Raw genomic sequence first — 11,897 nt, 5'->3', positions numbered from 1 at the left:
CGGCCCGGCCCCGCCGCGCCCGCTCCCGCCCCGCCGAGGGCCCCGAGCCGCGGCCCCCGCAAGATGGAGGCGGCGGCGCCGCGGACCCCCCGCCCCCGCCGCCAGCGGGGCGGCAGCCCCGCCCCGCCGCCGCGCCCAGCCAATGGCAGTGGCGCGCTCCCCGGTGACGCGTGGCGGGCGGTAGCCAATGGAGAGCTTCGCGCCGGGCCCGCTGCGCGGCGATTGGCCCGGGGGGCGGGGCGCGAGCGGCGCGGCGTGCGGCGCTCGGGTCCGTGCGGCACCTCCCGGAGGATCGTGGGTTCGAGTCTCGGCTCCGTCTCCGTCGCATGCGTGAACTGAGTTCCGTGGGTCTCAGCCGGCAGCGGGTCTGGGGGTCGGTATTTTTCTCCCTCCCGGGGCTGCAGCGGGAATGGAGGCAACGATGCCGGCCCAGCTCCATCCTCGGAGCTGCTTCCCCAAACACCCAGGTGCTCGTGGCATGGGGAGCTATGGTTCCAAGAGCCGCCCTCCCTCCGCCTCCCCTGGGGTTCCCCCGGAAAAAAAGGGGAAAGGAAAAGAAAAAAGAAAAATACTGTTTATTTCACACCACTACATCAAGTGCATCAGTCCGCCGTGTCCCCGGCGGGGTGACCCGGTGTCCCCTCCCCATCCCTCCTCCAGCCGTCGCCTCTCCCCATCGCTCCCCGGGGTGGAGGGGGACGAGGGAAGGAGCCCCCCAACCTGCCCGGGCCCCGAGGCGGGGGGAGGCGGAGAGGGGGTGCTGCCTCGATTATGGGGTTCACCCCCTCCCGCCCAAACCCTCTCGGGGAGCCCGGTGAAGTCCCCAACCATCACCCACGGCAATGTCCCCATGGTGAGGGGATCGCACTGAGAAGCCCCTTGTGCCGGTGGGCAGGGGACCACTGAAATCAAAGTGGGGGGTGAAATTAAATGGGGGTTCACCCCTAACGAGCCGTGATGCTACCTCGGAAACACGGGAAAACGGCCAAAACATGAAAAACACTCCTTTTTTTTGGGGTGGGGGGGAACAACACTTGTGGGGCAGGAGAGGCGGTGCGCGCAGGCAGGGGGTCCGTCACCACGCACGTTACAGGCAGAAGGAGGCACGAGGCAGGCGTGACACCCGACGTGAACACGCTTAGGTCATGTGTGATGCGGAGGAAAGGGGACAGACGGACACACGGACACACCTACGGGCACGGTGGGGTGGCGGAGACCCCAGCTCCCACCACGGGGCCGGGGGACAAAGTCGGTGGCAAAAGTGCTGATGGCAGGAGGTCGGGGTGGGCAAACGGGGGACACACAGGGACGTCCCCGTCCCCCATTTAGGGGATCTGAAAGACGTTGAGTTTACTGGTGTTTTTGAGGGTCTGCCGGCGGTTGCAGAACCAGACACGGACGACTTCGCGGTCATAGTTGAGCTCCTTGGCGATCTCGGTGATCTCCTGGCCGGTGGGCAAGGCGTTCTTCTCGAAGTAGGCGTTGAGAGCCTCGATGGCTTGGGGGGTGAAGGAAGTACGGCGCTTCCGTTTTTTGGAGGGTTCCCCCCCAACGAACTCCATCAGGTTTTGTTGCCCCTCTTGGTTACGCAGCTCGGCTTCGCTCAACCACTTCTCCAGCACCGGTTTCAACTTCTGGGCGCTCTTGGGGGTGATGTCCAGCTTCTCGAACCTGCGGCGGGCACCCAGAAGCCCTCAGGGACGCGGCGAGGACGGGGGGGGCGCCGGGGGGCAGACACCGTGACAGGGTTTTCCTCCTTTTTCCCCACTTCCCTCCTTTTCTCTGATTTTCCTTCTTTCCCTCATCTTTCCTTCTTTTTTCCAACTTCCCTCTCTTTCTCTCATTTTCCTCCATTTCTCCCATTTCCCTCCTGTTCTGTAGTTCTCCTCCTTTTCTCCATTTTACCTCCTTTTATCCATTTTTTCCTTTTTCTCCATTTTTCCTTTTCCTCCGTTTTCCCTTTTCTCCAACTTTCCTCTCCTCCTCTTTCCTAATCTTCCTCCTTTTCTCCAGTTCCCCTCCCTTTCTCTTTTTCCTCCTCTTCTCCAACTTTCTTCCTCTTCTCCAACCTTCCTCCTCTTCTCCAACTTTCCTCCTCTTCTCCAACCTTCCTCCTCTTCTCCAACTTTCCTCCCATTCTCTAATTTTCCATTTTTTTCCAATTTCCCTCCTTTATCCAATTTACCTCCCTTTCTCCATTTTTCCTCCTTTTCCCTCCCTTTCCCTACTCTTCTTCCCTTTCTCCAACTTCCCCCCCGTTCTGTAATTTCCCTGTTTTTCTCCCATTTCCCTCCTGTTCCCTATTTCCCTCCTTTTCCCCGGCCCCGCCCCGGTACCTGCAGATGGCCGACTGGCTGTAGGCAGGTCCCTCGGTGGCCGTCAGGGCCTGTCCCACCTGCGTCTGCGTCAGGCCGAGGGACAAGCGTCGGATCTTGAAGTTCTTGGCGAATTCCCGGATCTCCTCCAGGTTAATCCCGTCCTCTTCCGCGCTGCTGTTGGGAGCCGGGGGCTCTGCCAGCGGAGGGACGCGGGGGCTGCCATGAAGCGGCCGCGGAGCCGCCTCTCCCCCCGCCCGCCATAACGAGCATCCCCTTCGTTAGGCTCCCTAACAAAGGCCAGGCGCCAGCGGTTGTCCCCACGGATGCAGGGCATGGGTGCGCAGCACCCTCCCCCCATCCCAGGGATCTCAGACCCTGGTATCCCCCCAGCATCCCCCCCAGGATCCCCAGCATCCTCTCCCCATCCCAGGGGATCCCGGTGCCCAGCAGCCCCCCAGCACCCGCCGCCGTGACTCACTGGAGACCAGCTGGCTGACGGTGGGAGTCTCCGAGCAGGTGATGGGGACGGGCACGGAGGAAGCCTTCGCCGCCGGGGCAGGGTTTGCCATCACCACGGCCGGCTGGGGGAGAGCCGGGGCCGGCTGGATGGGCTGGACCTGGGGCAGAGGGAAGGGTCAGCACCCCCAGAGCGGGGGCTCCCCCTCCTCCGGCGCCGCGGCCGGGCTGCTCCCTGGCCACCGGCCCCATCACCGCGTTGCTTCTGCTGGCGGTGGAAGCGAGACCGGCTGGGACAGAGGGGTGACACTGGAAACCACTGGCTCCGTGCTGGGAATGGGGCCGTGACAATGCTGTCCTGGGTTAGGGGTGTCCCGCCACGTAGGTTTGGGGGTGACCATCACCTCTGCTCACGCCGAGGTTGGTCACGCCCCGCCCCAGCTGGGAAATTCAGTGGGCACAGAGAGCGGGACACCCCACGGGGCAGCACTGCAGGGCAGGAGGGGACACTGCCCAAAGATGCCCATGGGCTCCCAGAGCAACGTGGCCACATCCCAAAGCAACGTGGCCGGGTCCCAAAGACGCTCACATGCTCCCAAAGCCACACGGCTGGGTCCCAACGGTGCTCACATCTTCCTAAAGTAACGCGGCTGGGTCCCAAAGCACCACGGCCACGTCCCAGAGGTGCTCACAGGCTCCCAAAGCAACGTGGTGGGGTCCCGAGGCAACACGGCCGGGTCCCAAAGCCTCTCACGTGCTCACAAAGCAACGCAGTTGGGTCTCAAAGCAATGCGGCCACATTCCAGAGACGCTCACATCCTCCTGAAGCAACATGGCCAGGTCCCAAACCAACGCAGCCACGTCCCAAAGATGCTCACGTGCTTCCAGAGCAACATGGCCACATCCCAAAGCAACATGGCTGGGTCCCAAAGCCACGCAACCAGGTCCCAAAGATGCTCATGTGCTCCGAAAGCAACGTGGCTGGGTCTCAAAGATGCTCACGTGCTCCCAAAGTGACACAGCCGGGTCCCAAAGTAACATGGTCACATCCCGAAGGTGCTCACATGCTCCCAAAGTAACATGGCCGGGTCCCAAGGCAACACAACCGGGTCCCAAAGATGCTCATGTGCTCCCCAAAGCAACATGGCCACCTGCCACAGATGCTCATGTGGCTCCCAAAACAACATGGTTGGGTCCCAAAGATGCTCACGTCCTCCCAAAGCCATGTGTCTGGGTCCCAAAGACGCTCACATGGTCCCAAAGCAACATGTCAGGGTCCCAAAGCCACGTGGCCAGGTCCCAAAGACACTCATGTGCTCCCAAAGCAACATGGCCACCTCCCAAAGATGCTCACATGCTCTCAAAGCAACATGGCTGGGTCCCAAAGCCAGGTGGCCAGGTCCCAAAGACACTCACGTGCTCCCAAAGCAGCACAGCCAGGTCTCGGAGCAATGCAACTGCGTCCCCAAGATGCTCATGTGCTCCCAAAGCAACATGGCCACCTCCCAAAGATGCTCACGTGCTTTCAAAGCATCGTGTCAGGCTCCCAAAGCTGTGCGTCTGGGTCCCAAAGATGCTCACATCATCCTAAAGCAACGTGGCCGGGTCCCAAAGACGCCTGCACGCTCCAAAAGCAACGTGGCCGCATCCCAAGGATGCTCACGTGCTCCCAAAGCCACGCGGCCGGGGACACTGCCAGCCCTTTGGCCCCACAGCCGTCAGCCCCGTTGCCCGTCGCTCACCTCGTTCTTAATGGGGGGGTCGGGGGTGCCGGTTTTCTTGATGGCGGCCGCCTGGATGGCGCTGCCGGCCAGCGTGGCGATGACCTGGCCCTGGGCATTGAGCAGCAGCTGCGGCGTCACCGTCTGTACCTGCAGGTTCTGGGCCGGCAGAGCGGCCGGGGCTGGGCTGGCTGCCGCCATGCCGGGGGGGTTCACCACCCACGGCAGGGTCCCGATCACCTGGGCGAAGGGACGAGAGCCAGGGCTGGGGGGTTGCACCCTGCAAACACCCTTCCCCAGGGTGGGGACACACGCGCCGGCTGGGTCCGTCTCCTCCTTCCCCGGGAGAAACGACCCCAGGGCTGAGGGCAGCCGGCGGCGGCGGCTTCGCGAGGGCAGGTCCCTCCCCAGCGGTACCTGGCCCTGGGCGTTGGTCAGGATCTGGCCCGTGATGCCCTGAACGCTGGAGATGGTGTTTGCAATCACGGGGGCGGCTGCCAAGGAGCCGAGGAGCTGGGTTTGGCCCCCGAGAGAAGCCGCGCCGATCTGCGGAGAACCGAAAGCCGGGGGTCAGGGAGGCGGGCAGCACGCCGCGGTCACCGCGTCCCCCCAGCGCGCGGCCGGCCGCCCCCTTCCCCGTGGCAGGGTGACTCCTGCCTCGCCGCCGCGATGGGATGCGGTCCCTTGATGTCCTTAAATCCGTCCTTTAGATTTTGCCTAAAGCAAAGGCGCCTGCTCGGTCGCTCGTCGGTCACCAGGGTTGGGGAAACTGAGGCTGGGATCCTGCACGATCCCCCGGGAGATGACGGCTGAATCGGAGCGCTTTGTCCCTGGGGAAGCGTGACTCCTCGTGGCTCTCCGCGGCCGCGTCGGGCACTGGATAAAGGGGAGCGGGTGCCGAACTCGCCCGGCTCCGCGCCGCGGGCTGCCAGGCTCCTTACTATGCCAGGGTTAAAGGCAAATCCGGCAGGTTGGACGGTGATCTGGGTCTGCGTCTCTAACGGCTTGGCCACGGGTGGCGTGGGCGCTGCAGCGGGCTGTGGCAGGATGGGGGGCTGGCTGGGTGTCGCGGGGAAGACACCGGGGGGCTGGAGAGGGGGCCGGGGCTGGACCGCAGCCTGCAGCGGCTGGGCAGGCTGCACCGGCGCTTGGATGGCCGTGTTCAGTACGGCGGCGGCTGCAAAGCAAAGAGACGGAGAGTGCGTCAGCCGGGGGAGACAGGGACGCCGGTGAGACCCTGAGCTCGGTGTCCCCCCACCCCTCACTGTCCCTTCGCAAAGGGAACCGAGTCACCAAGTCGCTCCCCTCCGCGCGCTCGTGTGACCGCGGCGAGAGGTCCCCCCAGCTCCCGTGGAACGGGCAGAGCCGAGCTGCTCTGCTGCAGCAGGACTCATCCTGCCCGGCTGGAGCACCGGCTCTAAGCCAAACTGGGGGCTGCTGCCAGCACAGAGGGCGAGGGGTGCCTCCGGGGTCCCGTCGTCTCCCCCGTCTCCCAGTCGCTCCTGGGACAGGCTCCTTCAAGAGGAGACGATTCCCTCTTAGAGGGAACGGCAGGAACCCTGCCCCGGGCATCGTCAGAGAGGCACTGATCCCCCCACTCCCACGCCCGCAGGTCTCCCCCTTACCGAACCACACTCGCTGCAACGGGGTGCGATACCCCGAGCCCCAAATCTAACCTGGACCTCACAGCCCATCCCTCTGCGTTGCCTTCCTCCCTGTCGCCATCCTCATCCTGCCCTCCCCTTCTCCCACGCTCCCGGTACCATCTGTACTCGGGGAGCCGCGAGCAAGCCCCCCAAAATTAAACGCCGTTTTAGACCCCTCCTGGAGAGGACGGCCTGGGTTCGGCACAAGCCGGGGGAGGATGAATTAAGGAGGCTGCAGAGCGGAAGGGCACGGGTTACCTTGCAAATTGGCTATAGGCGGTTTGAAAATTCCCCCTGTAGGAGAAGCAGCCGTCAGTCCGGGAAGGGCAGCGACCGTTGCTGTAGGAAATGTCCACACAGCCAGCCCCTGCTGACCTGCCACTTGACCTGCAATACTGATGGGGATAAGAAGAGGTTGAGTAACTGTCCCTGCTGGAACCATTACTCCTGTCACAACTGTTGCTAAGTTTTCCTGAGTCAAGACCTGCAAAAGTAAACAAGATTTAAAAAAGAACAAAAATCAACGCCACTGCAGACAGCATCAGCGGAGCATAAGTCTTTGCAAAGGGGCGCGCAGACCCGGCGGCCGGGCGGCCCGGGGTCCCTCCCATCTCAGCAGCTGGGTTCCCAGCTCCGCGGAGCCCCCTCTCCGTGGGGAGACGGGGGGGATCCCCCCCCTCGCGAACCGCCCGACGCGACTCCGGCAGCACCTCGGCGGCGCGAGGCCCTTGGCGAGGGCGCCCAGCAGAGCGAAACCGCCTTGGTTCGGGGCGCAGGTCCTACGCCCCGCGCCACGAGCGGTCGCCTCTGCCCTCGGCTTTTCCCTACAGCAAGCGAACGCCTCCCCGGGGGTCCCCATCGTGTGTGCCCCCCCCAGCCCTCTCCCGTCCCACTCCGCGGCTGCGGGGTAGTTACCTGCGGGGTGGCTTGCATGGCCAGCGGGGCCAACGTTGGCGGCTGCTGGCTCGTGGCGTGGCCGAAGGTGCCGGCGGAGGGGACGGTGCTGGGGGATGCTCCGGTCGCCGGTTTGGCTTTGCCTGGGGAGAAGCAGAGACGGGTTGAAGAGACGCTGTCGGCTCAGCGACAGCAGCTCATCTGCGCAAAGGATGGGGTGAGGGTGGGGGGCACCCAAATTACGTGCTCCCAGGGAATGAGCACCCTCCCATGGGTGTCCCGGGGGAGCCGCAGCCCCACGGAGCCGGCGTGAAACCCGGCGCGGGGCGTCCTGGGGAACAGCGCTCTGGGCCCCCCAGGCGGGGTCACTGCCCAGCTTACGGGGCGCAGGGGAAGGGCATCGGGGAGCTTCTTATGGGATGTTCCGGGGAGGAGGCAAAGGAGGGAGGGAGAGGTTTGGTGATTTGGGGAGGAATAAGCGTGGGAAATAGGGGGTTACGGGGTAAAGAGGAGCAGTCGCGTGCAAGCAGTTTGCTGGGCTGCGTGCGCCTCTCTCGGGCTGTCGGATCCGGCAGGAGATATTTTCCTCTGCCAGCTGCCGGCTCCAAAATTAGCAGCAATTTAAAGCGGTGTCAGTCCCCAACTCGTGCGCCCGGGAAGCTGGAAGGGGAAGGGACCAAGATCGCCCGGCCAGCGCCCGGCAGAGGGGGCTTCCCCGTGGGCTGAGCTTCGTCTGGCATCTTTCAACCCTCCACCCAAATTCAGAGTATGTTCATATTTCTTAGTAACTTCTTATCTTAGTATATTCTTATCGTGAACATCCAAGGAAGAGGAAACCTTGCTCCGAGCCCGTATCCATTACTTGCAAAAGACCTACTTGTTTTTTCAGCAACCTCTCATATTTATTCTGCTCGACTTCTAATAATGGCAACCCTCGAGTATAAAATCCACTCAATCCTCTATTTTTGTAAAAAGAAAAACTCCCTTTTCCTGCCTTTTCCTTTGGCAGAAAAAAACTTTTACCAAATGAATACTTTTCTCAGCTAAGAGCCAGACGTTTCTCGGGTTTGGTTCCTCGCCCAGAAATAACTACAGGTCTGCAAGATTTAAAAAAACTTTGGTTTTTTTTTTTTCTTCCAAATTTTCTACCAAGCCCGAGCACAGATAACACCCAGCACTTCCCAAATTGCAAAGACCGTGCTACGGGGCAATGCTGCTGCCGGGTCCGATGGGTTTTGTAGCCTGCCGTGCTTTTCCTCCCCTCCAGCCTGCGGCAGCAGGACCGGAGCATTCCCCAGCGTGGAGGGACGCTCACCCCTCTTACCAGCCAGCCTTGAACAAGCTACAATCCTGCCAATTTTTTTTTTTGGGGGGGCAAAACCACGGGGATCTGGTGGTGCTCTGAGTGCAGCACGGAGGTGACAAGCAGAGAAAAGTCCTATTAATAAATAAAGCACAAGAGTGGCAGGAGAGGGGCGGGACGGGGCGCTTGCAGGCAGATCCGGGATGGACCTGTGGGAGGATCGGGGTGCTGGCCAAAAAGCAGCGAGGAATAAAGCGGGATCTCCCCGAAGGCTTATTTCCAGAGCTGCGTTCCCATGTGAGAAGGGATGCACCCGCAGCGAGCTTGAAACCCTGGAGCAGCCCGGGGCACCCAAGCCCCCGCTCTATGTGGCTGCAGGAAAACTGAGGTCCCCAGCAAAACATCTCGGCGACAAACGTCCTCCCGGTTTTAAGCAGACGTTTGAGGGCTGCCCTCGATGCGGGAGGCTCTTCCCCACCCGCTCCCGGAGGAGGAAGAGGTTTCACTAACTCCTAACCCGGCTTGGCATGGGGATGCTCTGGAGCAGGGCGTGAGTCTGCCTGTGCTGACGGGCACAGGTCACCCTCCCGGCTGCGAGCCGGTGGAGCAGAGCCCAGCCTGGCTTGCCAGGGACGGACGGACCAGGGGAAGGAGCCTCGGGGAAGGAAGGTGTCTTACTGGCCGCCTCCCCGCCGCACGAGCTCTGGGTGCCGGGTGGGACGTCCTCTCTGCCCGGGTGGCCGGTCTCTCCCGGGGAGCCCCGTGCTACCTCTGCTGGTGGCATCTCCAAGGCTTTCCGGTCCTCCTCGGCTGGGAGCGGGGCATCCACGCCGACTTCCAGCACTCGGATGGTTTCATGGCCGGACATGACAATAACCTGTAAAATGTGCCCCAAAATGTCCATCAGCTCCGGGCGCCCAACCCCACAGCGGTGTCCCCCAGGCCATGTGCCCCGGGGCAGAGCGAGGAAGCTAACCCTGCCCCGCGGGACACGTCTTAGGGCAACCCTTAAAACAAACCCAGCAGAGCCCACCCTGTCCCCTCGAGGAGGGGTGGGTGGGGGGATCGCAGCCCCCCCAGCACCTCGCTGCTGGAGTTAATCGGCAGCTCCTGGGCTCTGAGAACCCCAGCTCCGCGCGCATGGGCAGACGACATCGTCAGCAGGTAAAACACGGCTCTCGGTGGCCGCAGCACCCCCGGCAGAGCCGGCGGCACCGTACCTGCAGCGCGAGGGCGAGCCCCCCGAACCACACGGTACGACGTTCTACGACATTACTTGGGGACGCAGAGGGAGTGACGAGCAGAGATACCTGCTCCTCCTCCAGCTCTCCCACAGCTGCAGGCAGCCGAACCCCGGAGCGAAGGTCTCCTGCAAACAGCACCCGCAGCCTCGTCGGGCTGCGGGGACGAGGACCTCGTGCATCCTCTTCGTCATTAAAACCCCCCCCAGATGAGGCAGCCAAGACCCAAAAGATGGAGCTGAACACCCGTGCCGGGGCAAGCGGGTTGGTTGTGAGCGTGGGGCAGGCTCGGCATGGTTTCCCACCCCTCGCAGTGGGGCTCAGGCTGTTGCTGGACCCTCCCGGTTGTGGGGTGCGAAGGGGTGCAGCAGGGATGGAGCCGGCGATGCCCGTACCTGCTCATTGACCGTCAGCGAGGCCTCCTGGGGCTGCACAGCTTCGGTGTCCATCGTGTCCCGGAGAAGGTGGGAGGGGGCTCAGACCTTCCACATGCTGCAAGCGGGGGACACAGGAGGGTCCGTCACCGACCCAGCGAGTGGCTCAGGGGTCACACGCTGGCTCGACCCGGGGGGCAGAGCAAACCTGGTATCTCCCACCGCCTCCCCGCTCCTCCCGGGCTCTATCACCCACCTCTCCCCCTCTGGGCTGGCCCCGGCTGTGATCTGGGGCAGCGCGGCGCTTGCCAATGCCCTCCTGCCCCACGCCGTGGGGACGCGCGCTCCTCCCTGGGGGAGGCTTTGGTGGCTCCGGGACCTCCCATCACCTTCCGTCCTCTCGGCAAAGACGTAAATTACGTAGCGTAATTTATCGGGTGAGCATCAAATATACAAGCAGCAGAGCAAGGGGAAGGCTCGTCCCAGGGCTAAGCCTTTCCCCCTCTCCCCCCGGGACATGAGGATGCAATTCCTAAAGCCTGCTTCGAAACCCCTAAAAATCCAGGCAAAGCCCAGGTGAAACCGCCCGTGCTCCCTATCTGAAGCCCAGAGCAGGTCCCCAAAGTCTCCACGTGACGCTTTGCAGCTCCCCCACGGCCCGGACACTGGCCACGAGAAGTAGGAGAGTCAATTTGCTCTTTCCTGAGGGGACCTAAATTGATGGGGATGCTTCATTAAGCTGGAGAAACGAGTCTTTGCTGCAGGGAAAAGGCTCAGCACACCTGTTGGAAGGCAACTCTTCCCCTTCCAACGCCCTTCGTTAACTCATTTGGTCACGTATTGTCCCCTCGCCGCCTTGCAGAAGCGTAATTGCCTTTGTAACATGCTTATGAATTTTTCATTAGGAACGTCTCGGGGATGCGTTTAACCAGCCAGCCCTGATGACATTCGGAATTACCCGACGCACGTGCGAAGGTGTCCTTGTTTGCGTAACTGCTCGGGAGCCCTGGGGCACGTTGACGCTGGTAGGTGCAGCCAGAGCCCAGCTCCGCTGCCCGAGCTGTCCCAAAATGTTGGGCAGCATCTGCTCACCTCCAGCCTGGGTGCCGACCACCTCCGTCCTGGGCCTGATCCTGCCTCTGCCCCACGAGGGGTGCCGGCATCACACGGACCAGCCGGCTCAGCCCGCGGCAAGCTCCGCAAATCCGAGCCCGTTAAATGGAGGCAGAGCTCGGGCAAAGCCTCCTCGGCCTCACAACTCATCTGAAAGGGAATTTCAGCCCCAAACTTGTGTTAATGCATCTCCTCCATCGGTTTTTGCTTCTGCCAGGGAATCCGGCGCGGTGCGGGCATCCCCCGCTGCCCTGCGACACATCGACCCGTCACGCCAGCCCAGGAGGCACTTCCAGGATCCAGGAAACATCCCCCAGTGCTGTTTTACGAGCCCTTTATCGTTTCTCTGTGTCTCCGAAGCCACCAGGCTCCTGCTGAGGCCACGGAGCGTATCCTGAGCCGGAGCCGGCATTTGTATGCAATTAGTAAACATAGTTCTTCGGATCCCGTTGATCCAAAGGGGCCTAAATTGAATTAAGAGCCAAATTCTTATTTGAAACTCAACAGGGGCAGAGCATCTAATTCCCTTAGGCTGGCTTTGGTACACACCACTCGTTATTTATTATCCGCAGCGAAGTGATGCTTGGGGTCCCAGCAGAGATGAGGCTGTTTTCTTCACCAGCCGCTCACCACAGCTCTCCCCCTTCCTTGGCCCTGCCAGGCTCAACCCCAAAATTCCTACAGGATCCAGAAGCAGCCCCGCTGCCAGATTCAGTGAGGGCTTTTAGAGCAGCCGGTGACTGGTCTCCGGTAGCTGCTGCGAGTTTTTAAACCTGGCCTTAGCTTCAGAGCAGACAGACACCTTGGGATGCTGGTGCAGAGTTTAATTAA

General features: G+C 62.0%; 1 protein-coding gene across 1 annotated transcript; it reads right to left on the bottom strand.

The window, feature by feature from the left end:
- Window positions 1-1,325: 1,325 nt before the first annotated feature.
- Window positions 1,326-10,028, bottom strand: POU6F1 (POU class 6 homeobox 1; the record flags this gene model as incomplete). The annotated part of the gene is made up of 10 exons (XM_082011842.1): window positions 1,326-1,671; window positions 2,337-2,511; window positions 2,797-2,935; window positions 4,517-4,735; window positions 4,913-5,041; window positions 5,437-5,672; window positions 6,400-6,625; window positions 7,057-7,178; window positions 9,017-9,215; window positions 9,975-10,028. 10 exons carry the CDS (start codon window positions 10,026-10,028, stop codon window positions 1,326-1,328), a joined length of 1,845 nt encoding a protein of 614 aa, XP_081867968.1.
- Window positions 10,029-11,897: the final 1,869 nt, after the last annotated feature.

Source organism: Phaethon aethereus (genome assembly GCF_964289735.1).
Source record: "Phaethon aethereus genome assembly, chromosome: 29".
Classification (NCBI taxonomy): Eukaryota; Metazoa; Chordata; class Aves; order Phaethontiformes; family Phaethontidae; genus Phaethon; species Phaethon aethereus.
Note: the sequence above shows the minus strand (reverse complement) of the source record. Positions and strands in the feature narration are given on the sequence as shown.